The sequence below is a fragment of the Chionomys nivalis genome, chromosome 6 (genome assembly GCF_950005125.1).
Source record: "Chionomys nivalis chromosome 6, mChiNiv1.1, whole genome shotgun sequence".
NCBI lineage: Eukaryota > Metazoa > Chordata > Mammalia > Rodentia > Cricetidae > Chionomys > Chionomys nivalis.
The window spans coordinates 93,490,664-93,515,400 of NC_080091.1; the positions used below are offsets into that span (position 1 = coordinate 93,490,664).

At 45.7% G+C, this 24,737-nt stretch overlaps 1 protein-coding gene across 1 annotated transcript in view; it reads left to right on the forward strand.

The window, feature by feature from the left end:
* Hpse (heparanase) overlaps nucleotides 1–24,391 on the forward strand; it is a 39,366-nt gene extending 14,975 nt beyond the window's left edge. The window contains exons 4-12 of the mRNA XM_057772172.1: nucleotides 6,111–6,284; nucleotides 8,994–9,162; nucleotides 10,284–10,331; nucleotides 11,542–11,635; nucleotides 12,041–12,147; nucleotides 14,671–14,785; nucleotides 16,279–16,397; nucleotides 19,309–19,452; nucleotides 23,913–24,391. Coding sequence (XP_057628155.1) covers nucleotides 6,111–6,284; nucleotides 8,994–9,162; nucleotides 10,284–10,331; nucleotides 11,542–11,635; nucleotides 12,041–12,147; nucleotides 14,671–14,785; nucleotides 16,279–16,397; nucleotides 19,309–19,452; nucleotides 23,913–24,072 — 1,130 coding nt within the window. The 3' untranslated portion in view covers nucleotides 24,073–24,391. The remainder of the gene's footprint in view (nucleotides 1–6,110; nucleotides 6,285–8,993; nucleotides 9,163–10,283; nucleotides 10,332–11,541; nucleotides 11,636–12,040; nucleotides 12,148–14,670; nucleotides 14,786–16,278; nucleotides 16,398–19,308; nucleotides 19,453–23,912) is intronic.
* Nucleotides 24,392–24,737: the final 346 nt, after the last annotated feature.

Sequence of the window (24,737 nt, forward strand, 5' to 3'; positions counted from 1 at the left end):
ACAGGAGGACCCAGAATTCGATGGATGTGGATGAGGAGGGTATCTGCAGGAGGACCCAGAATTCGATGGATGTGATGAGGAGGGTATCTGCAGGAGGACACAGAGTGATGGATGTGATGAGGAGGGTATCTGTAGGAGGACACAGAGTGATGGATGTGATGAGGAGGGTATCTACAGGAGGACCCAGAGTTCTTTGAATATAAGCCCGAGAGTCATAGAGTTGGATCATGTGGTATCTCTAGTTTTTTTTTAAGTGCCTGCACACTGCTTTCCATAGTTCCTGCACCCGTTTGCCCTGTCACCAGCAGTGGATAAATACTGCGTGTCCCCTTTCTCCCACATCTACGCCAGCCTTTGCTGTCTTTTTTTCTCTCTCTAGCCATTCAATGTAGGGTGACATACATTGTCCTACAAGACTTTAAATGAAGCAAGCATTCATCACCGACTATGCAATGTTTCCATCTAAATAATGATGTCTGATGCTCTTGCTTGGGGCATTCTGAGATGACAAGTGTGAGCTGTCATAACCAGATGCTTCTTGTTTGTCTGTTTTTTGAATCAGTGTCTCTCTATGTAGCCCTGTCTGTCCTGGCACTCACTACGTTGACTAAACTGATCTCAAACTCAAGAAGATCATCTGTCTCTGACTCATGAGTGCTGAGATTAAAGGCATGTGCCACCACACCCAGGAATCTTTAATGTTATTATTGAAACTGTTTTGAGGTGCATCCAAAGAAGACAATGAACTTAACTGATAAATGTGTGTTTGTTGGCTGGTTCACCCACTCACTGTTTCCTGGCCCTTCTCTCTTACCCCCCTCTTTCCTAAGAACAAGCATATCGAGGTTTAAGTCACAGCTCACAGTGGCCTCTGAGTACTCAGATGGGAAAAACGGGAGTCACACATTGCTCACTCTTGGTCAAAATCCAGATTAAACAGTGAGGACGACCTATTGAACACTGAGTGAGGTCGGCTTATTGAACAGTGAAGCAGACTGAACCCTGGGCCCCTGGCACCAAATAATTGGCCCTGCCCTGAATGCAAAAGGAAGGTTCTTTAAGAAAATTGGAAGTTCTACTCCGGTGAGCATGCAGATGATAGAAAAGCCAGACAGCTTTATCGAGGAGGTGTTAGTGGTCAGGATGGAAGATCAAAGTAGCCACAGCACTCCCTTTGCTCAAAGTCTAAGGCAGAGCAAGCACTAGTGCTCCTCAGTTCCTTGAAGGGGAAAAAGGATGCTACACAAGAGGTTAAAGGAGCTGAGGGTACCTGAGGGCAACAGCGCATGCCGTAACCACAGCAAGTTATCCAGAAGCTCTAATAAGGTGATTGGTGAAGCAGCCTTATTCTGGAAGAATACCATCTAGGACTTCTGTAGCCGAAGAGGAGAGAGACATTAACGCTGGCTTCAAGCCTTCAGTGGTGGCTGGCTTTCTTAACATTAGGGACCAATACAGCTGGTGACCTTAAGTGGAAACCATAGCCCATTGATTAGTTCAAAAGATCCTCTTTAATCTGTGTACTGATCTATAGGGCTCTGCAAATGTTACAAAGCCCAGTCACAGCTTATCTGTCTGTAATGTGCTCGATTGATATTCAGGACCACCATTGAGAACTATTGATTGGGGGCTGGGGAAGATTCCTTTCAAAAACTCACTGCACACCAGGGCACCCAGAGCTCTCCTGGCCATGTGCAAGCAGGCTAAGGCCGTCTTCATGCCTGCTACCACAGCACCGCTGGGTACCGTTAGTTTAGTGGCGTTCGTGATTGATGGGAGGACCTCGGAGCTTGGAAGGAGGTCCTTCCGACCCGCAGGGAACGCTTGGGAGAAAGTAACTGCCACCAGCCAAAATGTTGCAGCCTGGAGGCCAGATAATTATCATTTTAAAGCAGTAAGTTCTTCTCTTTTAAAAAGACATATTTACTTTTATGTGCATTTGTGTTTTGCCTGCACATATGTCAGTGAGATGGTGTCAGATCCCCTGGAACTGGAATTACAGACAGTTATGAGCTGCCATGTGGGTGCTGGGAATCAAACCTGGGTCCTTTGGAAAAACAGCTGGTGCTCTTAACTGCTGAGCCATCTCTCTAGCCCTCAAAACTTTTAAATTAAGGTGTGTACATGTCAGACGTATACTACTGTATACTAAATACAATATGGTATAGTATAAATATGACTTTTAGTAGTATTGAGAAATCAAAAAAATTGTATCATGAACTTCATTATGATTTTGTGCTTTATTGCATCTGAAGCCAAACTCACAGTATCTCTTAGTCATGTTTATTTAGTACAGAAACTAATTTACCTGTCTTTGTAAGGTTTGCTGTATACCACCTGAATTTCAGTATATCAGATCAATGCTTAGTTTTATATATTTTTATATATAAAGTAAAGGAAAATGTGATATATAAGAAACCAAAAATGAGCAGGGTGTGGTGGCACACACTTTTGCTCCCAGAATTTGTGAGGTAGAGGCAGGTGGTTCACCGAGTTCGAGGTCAGCCTGTTCTGCAGTACAGTCAGGGCTACACAGAGAAATCCTAACTTGTAAAACAAAAAAACCTACAAAAAACAAAATGAAAAAAACACTACAAAGCAAAAATGGATTATGTGGTAACAAATAATACAGTTCCCTAAACTCTGGCATTCTTTATTTATGTTTGCTTGTATGTGTGTCTGTGTACCACGAGCATGCAGTGCCTGCAGAGGCCAGAAGAGGGCATCTGACTCCCAGAACTGGAGTTAGACAGGTGAGAGTTGCCTTGTGGCTGTAATAGAGCCTGGGTTCTTTGGAAGAGCAGCCAGTGCTCTTAACTGTTGAGCTGCCTTTCCAGCCCCAACCCTGGCCTTCTTAAATGGAGTGGAAACTTCTCAGACATGTCACTAAGCTTGATTTGTTGTTGAGTTAAGTTTGGCCATCTCGACTCCACTACAGGAATGTCAGAAAGAACTAGAAAGCCGCAGTGGTATGGTCTTATTTGTAAGAAATCGTGATATGGGTGTGTGAGGAGACCACACGGTGTCAGGTAATGAGTGGATTTCCATTTTGAGGGGCCATATTAAGCATCTTTAGTTTCTGAAACAGATTAGCTAGGATGCATCCTATGTTACCAAGGCTATAGGTTTGCAATATCTCTGCCGTCTCTGCAGAGATAGCCGCCTCTTCCCATCATGTAACTGGCATAGCATAGTCGGTTACTATGTTGGCAGCAATGGAATGCACACACACACACAAATGCATACACACATGGGGTGTTCTAGAAAATGCAGGTAGCTCTCCTGACACAGGTCTTCTTGAGTCTGCTTAAGTCAGTGGTTCTCTACCTTCCTAGTGCTCCGACCCTTTAATACAGTTCCTCATGTTGTTGTGAGCCCCTATCCATAAAGTTATTTTCATAACTAATTTTGATACTGTTATGAATTGTAATGTAAATATCTGTGTTTTCCGATGATCTTGCATGACCCCTGTGAAAAGATTGCTAGACTCTTCCGAAGTGGGTCATGACCCACAGGTTGAGAATTACTGTCTTAAGTAAAAGACAAAAGCATTTGAATTGTAAACCTGTTTAGGCAGAAGTTGCAGATCCGGTTCAGGACAAACTACAGGAGGACAGTTGCCCTTTTCTACTGATTCAGTTTAAAGAGCCAGCAGTCCACTTCCTTTCCTTCCTTCCTTCCCCCTCAGCATGCAGCCCCATGCTGAATGCCTTTATGACCATTTATATTGTAAACTAAAGGGAAAGATCCTGTCCTGTTTCTTTAATGTGTCATCTGCCTTATGGTCATCCCAAAGATCTCTCTGAGAGAGAGAGAGAGAGAGAGAGAGAGAGAGAGAGAGAGAGAGAGAGAGAATATCGAATTGTGACTGTCAGAGGACAACGTACAGAGGTTGGTTCTCTCCTTCTGCCTTATGGATCCTGGGGAATCAAACTCAGGTCGTCAGCTTGGTGGCAAGTTCCTTTACCTGCTGTGCCTGTATCTCTGGCCCCCTTATATTGATTTTTAAGCCTGTATTTGAACTTAGAAGTATATTTTCTTTGTGCTAGGAGCTATTACTGTTTGCTGTGTTATTAAGGAATGTATACCATACATAAGCTCCCGGTCCATTTGGAAGAATACAGAAGCAGAGGCAGAGAGAGACACGAGTGGAAGATACTCTGCCCAGCAAGCATGCGAGACACTTGGGAATGATAAGGGAAAGACAGGGACGGTGCCTTATACCTGTAAAGGGTGGGTGGGTAGTTGGTCTCAAAGTTTTCATGTTTGTTCTGTTGCTGTTCTTTGAGATAGTGTTTCACTTTGTAGCCCAGGCTAGCCTCAAACTCTTGATTCTTCTGCCTTAGACTTCCAGGTACTGGGATCACAGGCTCATGCCACTAAGCCTGGCTCTCAGCCTTGGTCTTTGTTGTAAATGTGTCCTCATTTGGGGACTGTAGGTCCACACCCTGGAGGGTAGACCTGTTGCTGCTATGTAGGTGGAGCCTCTCTGTGTCTTGGCAGGTGCTCCCAAATAACCACTCAGTGACTTATTATAATTATAAATGTTCGCCTGATAGCTCAGGCTTATTACTAACCAGCTCTTTCAACTTAAATTAGCCCATTTCTATTAATCTTTGTGCTGCCCCGAGACTCATGGTTTTTACCTCTCTTACATGTCCTACTTCTTTTCTGTCTGTCTGTCTCCACCCTTCTTCTTCCCAGCATTCTCTCTGTCCTGGAAATCCTGCCTCGCCATTGGCCAATCAGTTTTTTGTTAACAATGAGAGCAATACATGTTGCCTGTTCCACAGCACTCCTGTTCTTGTCTGTGAGTGAGAGAGGTGAACCTATCTGATTCGGTTGGCAGATCTCTGATCCAGAAAACTTTCCACATCACACTTTTGCGACATGCAGGTCATCGTGGGTGAAACTGCAGCAACCGAGCTATAGTTTGCAGCAGGCTCTAGAGTCAGCTCTATGCTTTTGCTAAGTGCTTAGGGCTGCATTTGCTCTTTGGTCTACATGTATTACTAAGAACTGTGGGGAACAGCCACCACAAACAAATTGTGCAGTTAGGCAACACTGTTTGGTGCCGTTTAGACCTCATAGGAAGGCGAGTATGTATGTGCTCTGTGATCCCAAGCTCAAGGCTGTCCCAAGCTGAGGCTGTCCCAAGCTGAGGCTGTAAGACCTAGTGCACTCCAGAGTGTCTCAAATCCCAGTGTGTGTCACCCCTTGCTGATTGACACCGCAAATACCACACCTAACACTCGCCAGAGTTATGCCCTCAGCACCTTTCGTCAGCAGCGTTGGACATGAGGCTTCAGCATGGTGATAATGAAGGCCATTCGAGCCAAAGACATCACAGCCGAATAGAGCAAGGCTGCTTTTAAGGAGGAAGTTTTGACACTTACCAGATAGAGAGGTGTTTGTTTGTTTCCAGACTAGAAGAGTTTCTGAGGGAATTTCTGCTGAATAATGATTGGAGAATTTGTATGAAAAACACAGAGGCTTAGTACACCTATAATTCAAAGAGCACACTTAAATTGTATTGCTGAGGCTGGAGAGATGACTCAGTGGTTAAGAGCACTGACTGCTCTTCCAGAAGACCTGGGTTCAATTCCCAGCAACCACATGGCAGCTCCCAAACACCTGTAACTCCAGTTCCAGGAAACTCAACATCCTTTTCTGGCCTCTGAAGACTGCATGTGTGTGGTGGTACACAGACATACATGCAGGCACGTATGGGTGGTTGCTTAGACACATAAAATAAAAAGTTTAAAATCTTAAAATTGTATTGCTGACTCTCTCAGAACAAAAGTAAAAAGTTGCAATCCCAACACTTAGGAGATGGAGGCCAAAGGATTGAAGTTCAAGCTCATCTTAGGCTGTATAATAAGTTTGATTCCCGAATAGAAGAATCCAGGTCCCCTCCATGATAGTCAGCTGCTCTACCAGCTGGGCTAGACCCCAGTAAGGCTTTTCTCTCTTGATTTCCATGTCCACTTGTGTCATTGCTTACGCATAATGACAGCCATTTATTAGGAATGAAAACCCATGAAGAACGAGTCGGGAGGTAGTCTTCATCGCGGTGCCAACACAACTAAACACCACCATTTGTCTCCCAGGGAGCATGGTGGACATGCTGTACAGTTTTGCGAAGTGCTCTGGGTTAGACCTGATCTTTGGTCTCAATGCTTTACTAAGAACTCCAGACCTGCGGTGGAACAGCTCCAACGCTCAGCTGCTCCTGCACTACTGCGCTTCCAAGGGTTACAACATCTCCTGGGAACTGGGCAACGGTACGTACCTGGGACCCTTTCATTCATGAAGGAATTCCCTCGCTGTTGTTATTTGTCCTGTTTTGATATTCTTTCCCATGTTAGTAAACAGACTCCTCCCTAGACACATTCACGCACGTGCTCAGCAATGGAAGGAACTGCATCAGCAGAAAGAGCCTCTGGATCCCAATTCCAGTCTATGGGTGTGTTGAGTGTGTGTGTCTGTGTGTGCATGTGCGTGAAGTGTGTGTGTATGCAAATGTGGGTATGTGTATGCAAGTGCATGTATGTGTGTATGCAAGCGCATATGTGTGCACGTGTATGCAAGTGCATGTGTGTGTGTGTACACATGCGCCATGTGCACACCATGCATGTGCACACGCTCATGTAGATGTCAGGTCAGGTGTGTCCTCTGTCGGTCTCCACCTTGTCTGCGGCAGGGTCTCTTACTGAATTTAGAATTTGGTGATTATTAACTAAACTGGACAGCCTCTGAGCCCTAGGATTCCCAGCTCTGTCCTGCAGCAATGGGATTATAGGCTGGCTCCCACACCAACCATTTCGTGTGGATGTCGAAGATTTGAACTCAGGCCCTCTTGCTTCCCACAGCCAGCACCATGCTCCCGGAGCCCTCACCCTGCCTTTATGTTGGTCATTAAGTTTTCTTTTTCTTTTTTTAAAACAATGTGTCTTGAACCAAGTGGTGATGGCTCACACCTTTTATCCCAGCACTGAGGAGGCAGAGGCAGGTGGATCTCTGTGAGATCAAGGCTAGCCAGGGCTACGCAGAGAAACCCTGTCCTCAACACTGCCCCTTCACATTTTTAGGTTGTTAAGTGTGTGACAGGGAAGGTCATGGGCCACAGCACATACCTGTATAGCTCAGAGGACAATTCTGTGGAGTTGGTTCTCTCCTTCCACCTCTGCAAGGGCCATGTATAAATGCTTGCCCAGCTGAGCCATTCTGCGAGCACACCCTTATGTCATTTCTGAGGTAAGAAAAACAACTGGGGCTGTCGGACTCTCCAGCTCCCAGACTCCCTTGGGCTTCGCAGACTTTTAAATGTACTGTGCTTAGCAAACGGAACCCAGTGAAACTGTGAGAGTGATGGCTTGCTTCTCCTTCTCTTCCTTTGTTTCTTAGTCTGTCAGGTCATCTCCGTGTGGTGGTTTGAATGAGAGCTGCCCCCATTGGCTGCGGTGTGTGTGCAGCCTGGTCCCCTATTGGAAGAACTGCTTGTGGAGCCTTGCTAGAGGAAGCACCCCACATTCAGTCTCTCTCACCCCTCCTCTCTGTGTGCGACTAAGATGTGACCTCTCGGCTGCCTGTGCTGGCCACCTTCTGCCGTGCTTCACCCCTGGAACCATAAAAACAAAAGAAACTATTTCTTCCATGAGTTGCTTTCAGTTATTGCAACAAAAATAGTTAATACACTCCAAACCCCACTCCGGCCTCCACTGTATGCTCAGGCTGCTAGAAGCTGCCACGATAGATTATAGGCAGTTGTGAGCCGCCAGGCAGGTCCAGGTCATGTGGAAAAGTAGTGGAAGAAGAGTCGGTGCTCTTAACTGCGGAGCCATCCCTCCAGTCTCAAGGAATTTAAAAGTTCTGACTAATATGCTAATGATTAGTCAGGTTTGTTCAAAATGTATAAGAATTTTCTGTGCATCAAGCAATAAAGCTAAATATGACATACAGAAATAAGATGCAGACATTTAATGAGCACAGCTGTGTAGGACAGGCCCTGCTCTGTACGGGAAATTCTTCTCCCTCCCCACTCTTTTCCTTTCTTGTTTTCTTTTTTTCCCTCAAGTATATGGGTGTGTGTGTGTGTGCGCATGTGCGTGCATGTGTACGTGTTTGTGTGCAGGTGCTCATGTGCATGAGCGTGCAAAGGACAGAGAACACCCGAGCGTGTCCTTCCTTGGGTGCCATCTACCTGTTTGTGTGTAAGAGAGACATGGTCTCTCATTGGCCTGGAACTCACCTTGTAGACGAGGCCACAGAGATCGTCCCATCTCTACCTCTCCAGTGCTGGGCCTACAAGCGGGCCAACGTGTCTGACAAGTGGGCCACCATGTCTGACAAGGGGCCACTATGTCTGACAAGGGGCTACCAGGTCTGACAAGGGGCCACCATGTCTGACAAGGGGCCACCATGTCTGACAAGGGGCCACCATGTCTGGCTTTTTTACACGGATTTTAGGAAATCATTCTCGGTCCTCCTGCTTGTGAAATGGGTATTTTACCAATTGAGCTGTCTCTAGCCCTTCGTTTTCTTTTGTTCCTTGTAGGTAAATAATAAATCGGGCTACTAAATAATGTCTATAAACTGTTTCCCAAATGCCCATTGGTTTAACACCTATTAGTAACTTCAATTTGTTTGTTCCCTCCTTGTGCCGTAATTAAAATGTATGTTTCTAAACTCTCTTCCTTATTAATGGGGTGGCAGGGGAGTTCCTACCTTCCTTGACTCTTTTCTTATATGCATTGGTGTTCTGTCTGTATATATGTATGGGTATCAGATGAGCTACCCTGTGGGTGTTAGGAAATGAACCCAGGTCCTCTGGAAGAGCAATCAGCGCTCTTAACTGCTGAGCCATCTCTCCAGACCTTTTCTTGACTTTTGATTCTGGGCTTGTAGTTTGAAAACTGTTTGTGGCCTTGTGCTTGCGTAGGCTCTGTTTAATAAAGAATGTCTAGGTGAACGTGAGCATTGCTGTCTTCCAGAGCCCAACAGTTTCTGGAAGAAAGCTCACGTTTTCATCGATGGGCTGCAACTGGGAGAAGATTTTGTTGAATTGCGTAAGCTTCTGCGAAAGTCAGCTTTCAAAAATGCAAAGCTCTATGGTCCTGACATTGGTCAGCCTCGAGGGAAGACGGTTAAGCTGCTGAGAAGGTAGGACTGGGGGGAGGGGGGATGCAACTACTTTCTCTTCCTCCCTGTCACTCCCCGCCCCCGCCTGAGACAGGGTTTCTTTGTGTAGCCCTGGCTGTCTCAGAACTCTGTAGATCAGGCTGACTTAGAACTCAGAGATCCGCCTGTCTCTGCATCCTGAGTGCTGGAATTAAAGGTGTGTGCACCACACTCCAGTGCCTTCTACTGTTTCTGTTTTTGTTTTTCAAGACAGGATTTCTTTCTGTAGCTTTGGAGCCTGTCCTGGAACTCTCCATGTACACCAGGCTGACCTTGAACTCACAGAGATTGGCCTGCCTCTGCCTCCTGAATGCTGGGATTAGAAGTGTGAGTCACCACCGCCTGGCATCTTAATTTTCTAATGGTGAAAAAAAAATGTGACCTTAAAAATTAGCCCTCTGAACTCAGATTAGATGATCCCAATTTTGTCCACAGCACCCAAAGCGTTTGGAAGGGGCAGTTAAGCAACGTGCCCTCTATCAGGCCTGGCTGGGGTATCGGTGTTCTAGAGATTCCTCTCAGCTGGTTTGACTTCACTCTTGTTGGTCTTGAGGTAAACAATGGCCTGGAGTTTGTCGATGACTTCAGTTCCCACGAAGTGATCAGGGAAAGCTGGATGCTAGCCTAAAGAGTCAGGCTCCTTTCTCCTGGGGAGGCTCTTGCAGAGGTATTTGAGTTGCCGCTGCAGCTGCAGGGTTGTGGGCCGTGGATGGTGGGTGGTGTGCAGCTCTTCTTTTGTGGTTGTGGGCGCCTTTCAGCACTAGCTTCTTGGCTTTCAGTGGCCTTGACCCTGACTTCAGCTCTGGGAGGGACAGGGGCTTCTTTGCTTTAGGTGCCCTCTTGGCAAGAAAGCAGAACCACTTTTCTTGGAGATAAACTGTCCTTCCCGGATGAAGAATCCACTGTACCCCACATTAGTAAACAGTTTGCGGTTACGTTGTTTACTGAAAGAGGAAACATTGGCTGAAAATTCCAGAACTATGACTAGGGCGTCTGTGTCGCCTGAGACACACACTCAGTCATTCCCGGGAATGGAATGCTTCTGGAAATCTGCATCTGCTTGTTTGAGGGTAAGTGACCCTGCTGTGGATCTTCCTTTCCAGTTTCCTGAAGGCTGGCGGGGAAGCGATCGACTCAGTGACGTGGCATCAGTAAGTACCCACACTGACACAATGTCCCCATTATTGACTTCTGTTAATACCCTGCATGCCTATGGGATATGTTACATGACAGACAGCAGCTAATGGGCTGGACTTGCTGGTCTTGCAGAGGACCTGGGTTCAGTTCCCAGCTCACAACAGCCTGTAACTCCATTTCCAGGGGATCTAATACCCTTTTCTGGGCCTCCAAGGGCACTACACACATATGGTACATATAAACTCATGCAAGCATATGTTTACACATAAAGACTAAAAATCAGTTAGGTGTGGTGATGCACAACTTTAGTCTAGGCCTTCAGGAGACAAAGGCCAGTGGGTCTCTGTGAGTTTGTGGCCAGCCTTGTCTACATCATGAGTCCCAGGATAGCCTGGGCTACAGAGTGAGACTCTTTTTCTAAATAAATAAACAAATAATATTAAAAACATTCTAGAGGTTTGGGAGTAACACTCACCTTTAATCTCAGCCCTCAGGAGGCAGAGACAGGTATATCTCTGAGTTTGAAGCCAACCTGATCTACACAGTGAGTTCCAGACATAGCCAGAGCTACACAGAGAAACCCTGTCTTTTTTATGTTTGTTTGTTTTTGTTTTGCTTTTTTTGAGACAAAGTCTATTTAGCCCTGACTGCCCTGGACCTCTCCTTGTAGACCAGACTGGCCTTGAAATCCCAGAGACCCACGCGCCTCCGCCTCCCGAGTGCCGGAGTTGAAGGCAGGTAGCACCACGAGCCTCCGCCTCCTGAGTGCCGGAGTTGAAGGCAGGTAGTACCATGCCCATTCTATTCGCACTTACTGCCAGTTTTCAGGAAGTTATTTTTGCCTGGCTGCAGACTGACTTTTCAAAGCTCAAGTAATAAATGAGCAGCGTCTTGAACATCAATGCACAAGGGTTTTAAATGTTAGCAGAACAAAGGAGTAATGTTTTAAATACTGTGGCAGTTTCTACAAACATGGAGGCACATGGCCAACTAAGCCATGAGCCACAAAAGCAGTAAAACCATGCTGGCCACAGAATAAGTAACACTGGGGCCTTAGAGTCACTAGGCTAAAACGGCCCCTCCCCACGTTAGCTCCTCTCTGGAATGACTTCTGCCTTTGTAAAAACAACAGCAGTGGAAAAGGGTAGGAAGAAGAACAATGGTCAGACCTGGTGACTTAACGGCAGGAAATAAACTGTACACTTTTTTTCCTGAATAATTTAGCTACTACTTGAATGGACGCATTGCCACCAAAGAAGATTTTCTGAGCTCTGATGTGCTGGACACGTTTATTTTATCTGCACAAAAAATTCTAAAGGTAATAGTCTCTTTAAATTTTTCACCCATACCAGTCTCTGGGTTGTAGTCTAACGATGCCTGTGGAGATATATATTTTTATATATACATTTCAAAGGGTAAGCACTGCATCTTATTCCCTGGTTTCCTCCTTAGCGTTGTATCTTTTTTAGTTGCAGTAATTAGAAATTAAAATGCTTCTAATGGCCTTTCAGTAGAATGAACTGTTACAGACCATATTTGTTTATATTCCTTCTATAGCCTACTAGGCTCATAAAAGATACTGGCGAAGACCTGAGCAATTCTAAATGCACCTGTAACTAACAGTCTGGAGAGGCGCAGCTTGCGTGCTGTTCACATTCAGCACCGAGGGGGTTGACTTGCTTGCAGTGACTGTGGAACTCTTGGAACTCTCCTTGTTCCCCAGGTGACTAAGGAAATGCGACCCGGCAAAAAGGTCTGGTTGGGAGAAACGAGCTCTGCCTACGGCGGTGGAGCACCCTCGCTGTCCGACACCTTTGCTGCTGGCTTTCTGTGAGTGAATGCTGCCCAGCTTTGGGCTCAGATTCCGACTCTTCCCCATCCTCTAATGTCAACTGAAACCCACGTCAAACACAACTTCTGGGACAGAGCCCTAAAATTTTGTGCCAGGTGTAGACCGCCTTGGCGAGTTACTCTGTCTAGGGTCTGTAACCCACCTTGCAGTCAGTTATTCCAGGGTCACGGAGAGGTACCACCTGAAAGACATGGGCTGGTGAGAAGAAGGAGGCTAGGCAGATTTGTCGAAGCCTCCGTTTATTAGAGTCATGGTTACAGCTTATATAGCCCCTGGATGAGGAGCTTGTGGGGCTGGAGCACGGGATCTTGCCTTGTGGTCCAAGCCGGTCACAAGGTCGTTGGCCAGGAGGTTATGATCGGTCAGGTCACGATTCCTTGGTCAGGAAGTCACAAGTTGACACACCTAGTTCTCTGGATAATTAGAGTGTGAGGCGGGTTCCGCTAACAGATAGCTCTCTAGTAACAGTTAATTTGGGAGTGGGATAGGCTTTGTCAATAAAACAATTCTCAATACAATTGGGAAGTGGAGCCCTCTGCAAACTTCTCAGGGCAATGATCCCTATAATAATTTTGGGGGGGGGGGAATGGCTCCTGACAGCCAGGTCTTACAAAAAAGGAATTTTCCAGGCTCGAGGGATGGTTCAGTGGTTAAGAACACTGGTTACACTCCACAGAACTGGGGTGCGAGTCCCAGCACCCATGTGGTGGCTTACAACCATCTCTAACTCCAGTCCCGGGAGATCCAACGCCCTCTTCCAGCCTCCACAGACTCCAGACATGCTCCTGGTGTACAGACATACAAACAGGAAAAACACTCATACGCTTTTGTCTGAAATGGTTTGCTAAACCTTGTCGGACATCCTTAATTGTGTCTCTAATCAACTATTGCACGCACGGATTGTTTCAGGAAGTTTGGGTGGGCATGACAGCACACATTTGTGATTCTGGGAAGCTGGGGCAGGAGGATTGCAAGTTCAAGATCTAACTGGGTGGGCTACAGAGTGAGTTCAAGGCCAGACTGCACAACTGAGGTCTCAAAACACAAAAAGTAACCGAGGCCCACGGCTATAGCTCAGGGATGGAGCCCTTGCCTAGAATGCTCAGAGCCCAAGGTTTAACCCGCAGTAGGATGATGACAGTGACAACCAGGAGGACGAAGGAAAGAAAGTTATGCTCTAAAAACAAGTCAAAGAATCCTTGTTAATTAGCTTTCTGTGGCTGTGAAAACCCCCAAGATAAACAATTTAAGAGAAGAAAATGCTTACTGTGACTGGTTTTAGAGGTTTCAGCCTTTGGCCCCGGGGTCCCGTTGCCTTTGGGTCTGTGGCAGAAGCACATGATGCAGAGAACTGCTCACCTCATAGGTGATTAGAAGTAAACGAGAAATGAGGAACCAGGAGGACCCGATACCCTTGGAAGGGTCTGCTTCTTCTGACTAGGCTGTGGTACCTAACACAAGCACCAGAGCTGAGGCCCAGCTCCAACACAGCAGCCTTGGGAGGTCATTTAAGGTCCAAACCACACAGGGTCCCTCTCTAGGAAAGCTCGCTCTTTTCCAGGGGTGGAGGCTTGCCTATAATCCTGACATGTAGAAACCCACAGCAGGAGAATCAGGGGTTCAAATGAAATCCTGTGAGGAAAGAGACAAGGCAGGCAAGGAGAGGAGAGAGGAAAGAAAGGTTGGTGTGTGTGGGGGGGGATGTCACCCAGAGTTCCGGCTCTGAGGATGCTCAATGTGCACAGAGCAGCACTGCAGACTCTCAAACGTTTAGTCCTAAAGCACTTACATCACCCTTGAGGGTGACCTGTGAACGCCAGGATTGTCTGTGACTTCTCGTTGTCCACCGCATGAGCGTGGTTGCTTTAGACCAGGGGTTGCTTATTCAGCGCCTCACTGTCCCCATGCTCTTCATCCTGTAGCCTCCTGGGGCTTTTTTCTCTTCCATTTTTACTCTTTTGTTCCCACCATCTTCCTTGTTACAAGTAAGAATAAAACACAAACCCTTCAGTGTTCATGAGGGTGCAAGGGATTGAGAAAAGAATGAAGAGTTGATGTTCATTGAAGGTGCCAGGAGATGATCATAGAGGTTTGGTTGTAGTTCTGTGTGGCTCATATTTTTACCTCTGTTGACAGCTGCCTTCACTGTGTGTGTGTGTGTGTGTCTGCATGCATTGTGGGGTAGAGGAGCAAGAACACAGGAACGAGAAGAGGAATTGTCTTCAGGGGTGGGAGCTTCGTTCTGCTCTGTAGAAGTCGTCTCGCCCTGGAGGAAACTCGCCTGGCTTGTTAATGTCATTCTCGATAGAGCATATTGTCATACGGGAGGGTGTGCGTGTGCTCCCTTGTTCAACATCTCATTTGAATGACTTATTTGTAATTAATGCTATCCTTGCAGCTTCCTGTTGGTTCCTCCCACACACATGACCAGATCTGTGTGTGATTAGAGTGGAATGACGTTGCTTTCCAGTCTAAAGACACTGTGTGTCACTCTGTCCCAGGTGGCTGGATAAGCTGGGCGTGTCGGCCCAGATGGGCATAGAAGTGGTGATGAGGCAGGTGTTCTTTGGAGCAGGCAGCTACCACTTGGTGGACGAGAACTTCGAGCCCTTGCCTGTAAGTGACCCCACCGTCTGCTCTAGGCCCTGTGCTAACCTCCTAAGAATAGTCAGTCCCCACAGTAAAGAGCCACGTGTGAGCCGGGTGGTGGTGGTGCACGCCTTTAATTCCAGCACTCGGGAGGCAGAGACAGGCGGATCTCTGTGAGTTCGAGGCCAGCCTGGGCTACAGGAGCTAGTTCCAGGACAGGCTCCAAAGCTACAGAGAAAGCCTGTCTCGAAAAACAAAAACAACAACAAAAAAAAGAGCCATGTGTGGCACAATTAGCTGAGAGAACCCTTACAGATCATCCTGGGGGTGTGTGCATGGACATATGTGCCATGTGTGCATATGCATGTGAGTGCATGGGCGTGTGTGCACGTGTGTGCATAGATGTGTGTGTGAGTGCATGTGTGTGTGTGTGTAGTACGTGCACACGACTCAAAAGAAGAAATTAAGAATCAGGAATCACTTTTAAAATATTGTCCACTTGCCAGGTGATGGTGACACACACCTTTAATCCCAGCACTCGAGAGGCAGAGACAGGCTGGTCTCTGAGAGTTCGAGGTTGGCCTGGTCTACATAGTTAGTTTCAGGACAGCCAAAGCTGTTGTACAGAGAAACCCTGCCTTGAAAAAACAAAAGCAAAAAAATTGATAATGATAATAATATAAATAAAAATAAAATATCGTCTATTAAGAGTATGTTATACATTTTATTAAATATTTGGATGGATGTTTTGCAAAGCAAGTTAAAGCTAATATTGAGTTTGAAGCCAGCTTGAGTTACATGATCCTGTCTTTTATAAATGGAAAATATGTAAACATATAAGATGACATTTGAAGATCGACTTTTCAAAGGATATTTTAATGGTACATTTATGCTTTTATATTTTTATTTTTTATGCATGGGTGTTTTGCCTGCATTTGTGCGTGGGCACCACCTTCATACCTAGCGGTTTCAAATCGCTTCTCTGGAAACTGGAGTTACAAGCAGTTGTAAGACACCATGTGGGTTCAGGGATCCGAACTCAAGTCCTGTAGAAGAGCGTCCAGTGCACTTAACTGCTGAGCCATCTCTCCAGCCCTTCTAAGAATAATTCTTTTTGTTTTGTTTTGTTTGTTTGGGTTTTTCAAGACAGGGTTTCTTTGTGTAGCTTTGGAGCCTGTCCTGGAGCTCACTCTGTAGACCAGACTTGCCTCAAACCCACAGAGATCTGCCTGCCTCTGCCTCCCGAGTGCTGGGATTAAAGGCGTGCCCCACCACCACTTGACTCTAAGAATAATTTTTAAGGGAACGATTTAAATATATTTAGCCAATATTTCAATTTTGTTATTGAAAATATTATGAGAGTTGATTTATTTGGATCAGAACGTATCCCATTCATTGTGTTCATAGATACCTCTGGAACCATTGTCATGCTCTTGTTGGATAGCTATTTACTCAACTTGTTAATATATGAATAAGAAAATAACCAGAGATCTGTTTTCCATCCCTCCCCCGAATGACAGGATTACTGGCTATCTCTTCTGTTCAAGAAACTGGTAGGTCCCCAGGTGCTAATGGTGCGTGTGAAGGGCCCAGCCAGAAGCAAACTTCGAGTGTATCTCCATTGCACAAACACCCACCAGTAAGTACAAAACACAGCAAGTCTAGATTAGTAAGCGGGGAAACTTCCTGTCCAACACCCCAGATGCCCGCTAGCTGTGTAATGGATCTCACCTCTCCTTATCCTTTCTTTTTTGTCTTCGTGATACCAGAATCTAACTTCCAAAGACTTCTAGCAGGGCTGGGTAGATGTGGCTCAGCCGGGGACGTGCTTCTGTGGAAGCGGAAGCATGAGGACCCAACTTCAGTATCCAACATCCACATAGAAAAATCTGGATGTGGCAGTGTATGCCTGTAGTCTTGACACTGGGAAGAGACCAAAGGGCCCCAGGGTGTGCTGACTGGCCAGTCTATCTGAATTCGTGAGCTCCAAGCCTACAAGAGACCCTCTCTCAAAAAAGAAAAAAAAAAGAAAAGGTGGAGAGCAACTGAGGAAAACATCTAATGTCGTCTCTAGCCACCATACACACAAGCACACATATACGTGAACACACACACATACAGTTGCTTAAATAGGGGCTGGAGAGATGGCTCAGCAGTTCTGCGCACTGACTGAGGACCCGGTCAGTGACTTAAAATTGTCTATAACTCTAGTTTTAGGGCATTTGACACACAGTATATATAAACATATTTATATTTATATAAACATATAAAGCCGGGCGATGGTGGCGCACGCCTTTAATCCCAGCACTTGGGAGGCAGAGGCAGGCGGATCTCTGTGAGTTCGAGACCAGCCTGGTCTACAAGAGCTAGTTCCAGGACAGGCTCCAAAACCACAGAGAAACCCTGTCTCGAAAAACCAAAAAAAAAAAAAAAAAAAAAAAAAAAACATATAAATAAAAAAAATCAAGCCAGGCAGTGGTGCGCACACCTTTAATCTCAGCACTTGGGAGGCATAGGCAGGTGGATCCTTGAGATGGAGGCCAGCCTGGTCTATAAGGCAAGTTCCAGGAAACCAAGGCAAAGAGAAACCCCAATTTGAAAAACAAAAATAAATTAAAGATTAAAGAAACAAACCAATTGTTTCAGCATAGACATTTGCAACCCAGCAAAGATTTACTTAAGGATTTTAATTGTTAGAGTCTACAGTGAAAACATATCCTGAATTTCGTTAGGGGTGGCACACAAGTTAAATATCACCACGTTTAGATGAGCAGTGGATCCCTTGAGGGAGTATGCGTACCTGTGATCAGGAATAAGTATGAATATCCAACTCTGTGGCTGTGTTGATCTCCTTATTTACCAAGGTAGGGAAAAGTATCAACAATAACAACAGTCTCTGTTGAGAAAGGGCTGGGGAGACGACTCAGCGGCAAAGCCTCCCATCTCCACCCCATCTCCACCCCTGGGACCCACGCAGTGGAAGGAAAGAACCGACCCTGAAAATTGTTCTCTGCCCTCCCTGTGTGCACATGCACACAAGTAAATAAACCTAACATCTTTAACTCAGAGATTCCTTTTAAAGCTGTAACTGGGCCAGCAGAGAGCTCAGCAGGTCGAGGACCTGCAGGGACTGAGCTGGACACCACAGGTGGTGGACGAGAACCAGGAGTTGTTCTCTGACCTCCACACATGTGGCACACATGTGTCCTTCCCAGAAGTAAATCAAATAAAAACAATATTTTTGATTTGTGACCACAGTTTCTAGAGCCAGAGGCCATGCAGATGTCCCCAGTCCTGTACTCTGACTTTAGGTAGAAAGAGTTCCCCAAACCCCAGCGCTTTCCTTATCTGAGTTTCAGTCTGTCATGGCAGCCGGGTTATACTAGCTCCAAAGGCCACCTAGTGTCCTCCATTCCTGGTGACTGGGGACTCTGAATAGTGAAGGTCATGGTATGAAGTAGGGAAATTCTGAAAAAGACCACAGATGTAGTTTTTGTTTGTTTGTTTTTTTATCTGAAATAGGATCTTACTAGGTAGTCTTGACCGGCCTGGAATTTGCTATGTAGACCAGGCTGGCCCTTGAATTCAGATCTGAGTAAGGGGATACACCACCACACTTGGCCTTTGTTCAATTGTCTTAATTTTGTGTGATATCGCATGTTCACATACGGGGTGCACTGTGTGTTCACGTGTGTGCATGTACATACAAGTGTATGCATGATGAAGTCAGTAACCTCAGGGTCCTTCCTCACGTGCCATCCACCTTTTGTTAGAGACAAGGTCTCTCATTGGCCTGGAACTTTGCCAGGCTTGCTAGGCTAGCTGGCCCGCACACTCCAGAGAGTCACATGTCTCTCCTTGCCATGACGCCATCACGAGAATGACCAGCACGAGCCACTTTACCCAGCTTCCCACAGGGTTTCTGGAGATCGAGAGAACATGTTACCAGCTTACCCATCTCCCCAGCCCCATTTCAGTCTTTTTTTAAATTATTTTTATTTAATATGTATGGGTGTTTGCCTGTATATGTTTGTGTGCCATGTTTGTACCTGGTGCCCTGGAGGGCAGCAGAGGGCATCAGATATCCCGACATTGGAGTTTTAACAGTTGTGAACTGCCTTGTGGGTTATGGGGATGAATCCAGATCCTCCAGAAGAGCGGCCCAGGCTTAGTTTAGTCTTTTTTATAAGACCAGGAATAGCTCTTGTTTAAACAGTTTATAACTGGAATTCACTGTAGATCTTGTTATCATTAAACCTTCCTATACATAAAAACATGTGGTCTGGCTATGGCGTTCTGGAGCTCACGGTGGCAAAGGAGCAAAGCTCTTAGTGTTCCGGCTCGGGAGGTGGGGATGTGAGGAACAGTTCTTTCCTTGTTTTCAAAACAGGACCACAAGATTGGTCTAACATCCTCCTGGGAAAGGATGCTAATAGGTCCCACCACCGTTACAAATACGGGCACTCAGTATCTCTGATTGCGTCAGTGTTCAAGTTCTCCAATATATAAGTCAGGCAAATAATTAACTAAATTAACCTGTTTGCTTTTAGCCCAAGATATCAGGACGGAGATTTAACTCTGTATGCCTTGAACCTGCATAATGTCACCAAGCACGTGAAGCTGCCCTACCAACTGTTTAACAAGCCAGTGGACAAGTACCTCCTAAAGCCTGGACCCGAGGGGTTACTTTCCAAGTGAGTCACTTTCTTATTGATGGCAAACTTTATGTATGTTTACTTACATTTATCAGAATACAGAGGGTTTGTTTTTTGTTTGTTTGTTTTGTTTTTATTTTGTTTTGTTTTGTTCCCCACCCCACCCCCAACAGGGTTTCTCTGTAGCTTTGGAGCTGGTCCTGGAACTAGCTCTCTTAGACCAGGCTGGCCTTGAACTCGCAGATATCCTCCTGCCTCTGCCTCCTGGATGCGGGGATTAAAAGTGTGCACACAACCGCCCAGCGAGAGGGTTTTTTTTTAATGGAGAGAAAAAGGTGCAACTTTTACATTCTAACCCTCTTTATTTCATATATTCTATATATGGATATTCATTTGTACAAGTGTAACGCGTGGAAGAGGCCAACGTAGAAAGATATGGACACAAACTAGTCTTAGAAGAAAATCTGTAGTCCCAAATATCTTCACATATCCATTCAGTGTATTTAGATTATTTTTAAAATAATTTTTATTATTTAAAACAACTTTTAAAATTAAATATTTGTGATCCTATTCTTCCCCTCCTCAAAGTCCTCCCAGATCTTCTCCATATCCACTCAACTTTAGGTTCTTTCTCAAAAAAAAGCACAAAAACCCAATATTACAACAAACCCCCAAGACTAAGAAAACAAAATAAAGCCATCCCCCAAAAAGAAACAAACAAAACCCAGCACACTGTAACCAAATAAAAGGACACAGAACAGCGTGGAGTTCATTATGTTGTCAGCTCCTCCTGGACGTGAGGCCTGCCCTGGAGAGGTTGCTGTGCCACCGTGCAGAAAATTCATTTCCTCCCTCCCCTTTACCCTGGTGGCCAGGCCTCCATTCATTCATTCATTCATCTTAAAAAACGTATAACTAAATAAACTATAAGAGAAACCAAAAACTATTACATCAGAGTTGAACAGACACTCAGGAGATAAAAGCCCCCAACTGGAAGCTATAGTATACGCACAGAGGACCTGGTACAGACCTGTGCAGGCCCTGTGTGTGCCGTTTCAGGCTCTGGGAGGCTCCTGAGCTTTGCCATGTTGATTTAGAAGGCCTTGTCCTTGGTGTCTCCATCCCCTCTGGCTCTCACCCTCTTTGCCCTTGCTCTTCTGTGGGGTGCCCTGAAGGGAGGGATTTGATGGAGACATCCCCTTTAGGGCTGACTGTTTCAAGGTGGCTCCCTCTCTGTGTGCTGTCTGGCTACGCATCTCTATGTGTTCCCACGCCGGAGGAAGCTTCTCTGATGACGGCTGAAGAAGGCGCTGATCAATGAGAGTATCAGGATATTACGAGGAGTCATTTTATTTCTACACTTTTTTCTTTGTTTAGATCACTAATATTTGGTTTGTCCCTAGGTCCCCTAGGAACCTAGTCTCAGGTTCTTGGTCACCCAAGCAGTCTCGATGTGGGTTCCATGTTGTGGAGTGGGTCAGATCAGTTAGTGGTTGGTTCCTCCCACAAGCTTGGTGCCATCATTGCCCTAGCAATCTTGCGGCCAATACACCATTATAGATAAGGGGTTTGTGGCTGGCGTTTATCAAGTGCAGAGTACTTCTGCATTTAGAGTATTTGTTCTGAAAAGATACTTGGACAGCCGATGGCATGGAACCACTCGTCTGAAGGGCATGTGTGGGGGGGAATAAAACGTCACACAGAGCTGGATGGGTTCTCCTGCAGCATTGAAGTCATGGGGGGTTGGGAGAGTGGAATAGAGTAAGAAAAACGGCTGGAAATGAGCTTCTAGGTAAATTGTTTCCATTGTTTCTAAATACATTGTGTGTGTGTGTGTGTGTGTGTGTGTGTGTGTGTGTGTGTGTGTTCCTGAGCACAGGGATCAAAGGACAGCATGCAGAGGTTCTGTCTTCCACCGTGTGGGTCCCGGGAATCAGATTCAAGGTGGCAGGCTTTGCAGCAAGTGCTTTAGCTGCTGAGCCAACACACCAGCCTCAAATGAAAATGTTTGTTTGTTTGTTTGTTTGTTTGTTTGAGACTGGGTTTCTCTGTAGCTTTGGAGCCTGTCCTGGAACTAGCTTTTGTGGACCAGGCTGGCCTCAAACTCACAGAGATTCGCCTGCCTCTGCCTCCTGAGTGCTGGGATTAAAGGCGTGTGCCACCACCGCCTAGCGAATGAAATATTTTAAGTGAAAACAGTATTTATATATTTATCTCAGGTGAATTTTTCCCAAGGCTCTTCAATTCTCCCAAACCTGCTGTTTACTAATTTTTTTGAACATTTATCTCAACAGTCCTAGCTTCTATTTCCTTATCCTTCTGTTTCTATCTTCCAAACGTGGAACCAGTTACTTTGCTCAGATAAAACCCTATCCTCACCACTGAATCCACTTAAACACCCTTCCTTAGAGCACGGCTGTACGTCAGCTGATTAACGCCACAGCCAGAGCAGGGGGAGTCTCTGTGTGCCTGTCTCACACAGCACTATTAAGTCATAGTAATCAAGTTTCCCTTCAAATTGAGGTAGCAAAACACTGAATCGATCCGAGGACTTTGGCAGGTGTTCACTCTGTAGACCAGGCTGCTCTCAAACTCACAGAGATCCACCTGCCTCTGCCTCCCCAGTGCTGGGATTAAAGGCGTGCACCACCGCCCGGCTTTGGTAGGCATTCTCAAACGGCCCTTCATTTCATCTGAACACTCTTACTACCACCATTCGGGGATATTTTTCAAGACCTATTTTTGCTTGGGGTTTCCTGAAGATGGTCATAGTTCCTGCCCTACTTCATATAAACTTGATGTGATATGTTAGCATAAAAACAAAACCAAAGCCCGTAGACTGAATCCACCTTAGAATAGATGTGGTGGTAGCCCCTGGCGCACTTGAGGCATGTCGTTAGGATGTCTAGACGTGGTGGTAGCCCCTGGCACACTTGAGGCATGTTGTTAGGATGTCTTGAGTCGTGGGACTGGGTGCTGAGCATCTAACGAAGGTTATGTGGAACCAGTTTCTACCCCCTGACCCTAGTGAGGATGAGAGGTGGGGCAGGAAGTGGTGGAGCACACTTTTAATCCCAGCACTGGGGAGGCAGAGGCAGGTGGACCTGTTAGGTCAAGGCAGCCCGGTCTACAGAGCAAGTGTCAGGCCAGTCAGAGCCACATAGTGAGATTCGGTCTTAGAAAAGAAGAGGTGAAGAGCTTTAAAATAAGAACCAGGATACGAAAAATACAAACCAGGCCTGGCGATGCACACCTGTAATCTTAGCACTTGGGAAGCAGAAACAGGGGGATGGCCCACAGGTGAGGTGCCAGCCTCGTCTATACAGTGAGTTTCAGGCCAGCCAGAGCTACAAAGAAAGAACCTCTCAGAAAGGAAAGAAAAAGACGATAATGCCACATGGAAACAAGGTATTTAAAAGTAGAGGATTAAGTAAATGTACTAATGAATTTATATCATAGAATCCTGTGTGTTCATTAAAATAATATAGTTGATGGATACCATCCGATGTGAACGAACATTAGGATGTATTAAATGAAATGAAGTTTTAAGAAAATATATACAAGGCTGGAGAGAGGACTCAGTGGTTAAGAGCACTGGCTGCTCTTCCACGGGTCTTGAGTTCAGTTCCCAGCAAGCACATGATGGCTCACACCAGTAAATATAATGGGATCTGATGCCCTCTTCTGGTGTGTAGATACAACACTCCTACATGTGAAATAAATAAATCTAAAAGAAGAAAATATGTACATTACACCCATTGTAGTTAAAGTAAAATGTGTTATATGCATAGAAAGATGGAATGAATGTCGAGATATTAAAAGTAAGATGATATAATGGATTACTTTTGCTAGGTTTTGTTGTTTTTGAAGTTTTTAAGATAGGGTCTCCCGTTGCCTTGAATAAGCTGTGTAGTCAAAGCTGGTTCTGAACTCCTCCCTCCACCTCCTGGGTGCTAGGACCACAGGCCTGGCTTGTTACATTTATTTGTATGAAAAATGGTGTATATAACATCTTCATAGTGCTTATTGTATACAAGCAGATTGATGACTATTATACATGCGTCACGTGTATTCCATGAGTGGCATAAAAATAACTTATCAATCCTGTCAATTATTATATATAACAAAAAACATTTAAAAATGAAGAACCTAGGCGTAGTGGAGGTAGGATGGTCACCAGGAGTCCGAGGGCAGCCGGGGTTGTGTAGTAAGTTCCAGCCTGAGCTAGAGGATGTGACGCTGTCTTGGAACAGCAGAGGAAATAGGTGCGCCGTTGTGCATGCTTCTCTAAAGGGCCGGATTCTCTCTGGTTCAGTTACTTTCCCACCATAGTTTGAAGTTTGTCGAACACCTGGTCTTACTTACCTACTGCTGAGATACAAATAACAGCACCAGCTGCCGCCGAAGTCCTCCTTGGTTTAAAACTATTTTGCAACTTTTGTCGGGGCCACAGTGCATGTGCATCCTGCCTAACTCAAGCGTGTCTCTCCTTCCTGTAGATCTGTCCAACTGAACGGTGAGACCCTGAAGATGGTGGATGACCAGACCCTGCCAGCTTTAACAGAGAAACCTCTCCGCCCAGGAAGCTCTCTAGGAATGCCTGCCTTTTCGTATGGGTTTTTTGTCATAAGAAATGCTAAAATTGCTGCTTGTTTATGAAAATAAAAGACATACAGTAACCCTGAGATGAGAGGGGCAGGGGTGTTATTCACAAGGGTGTAGGAAGGCCGACTTGTTGCCGAGCTCAAGAGCCTCGGGACGACTGGGGCACAGTCAGTGTTGGGTAGAGTGTAGTGATTTCATCTAAGTCGAACCCTGGAGGTGATGACAGTTAACGGCACCATGTGCCAAATGATACTTAGCATTTTGCATGCACTATTTTGGGGATTATTAAAAATAGGAATGTATAGGAATGCCTCTGATATGACCAAGAGGTAAATACGCGAAGGTTATGCCATGGCTTTTTTAAAGCTTGTTTTTTTTTTTTTTTTTTTTTTTTTAAGTAGCATTTTGGTCAGAAGACTGTCAAATCTCTCTGTCAGGAGCCTTAGTGTGGCTCCGGCAGGGAAAGGTTCATTGCCACAACTTCACACTGGCTGTAAAAGACCTACACCTGCTGACACCTGAGAGAAGCTAAAATGAAGAGGACTGGCCCTGTGCCTCTTCGCTTTGCTCTGCAGAAACCATCTGTGAGAGGGCAGATGGCTGGGTGGGGTAGTATTAAAAACACACAGAAAACCAGTGCCAACCCCTGAGAGGGAAGGGACGGCATAAGTCTGGAAATGACTGTAAAGGAGACGGTTGGTTGATTGCAAGAAGTTTCT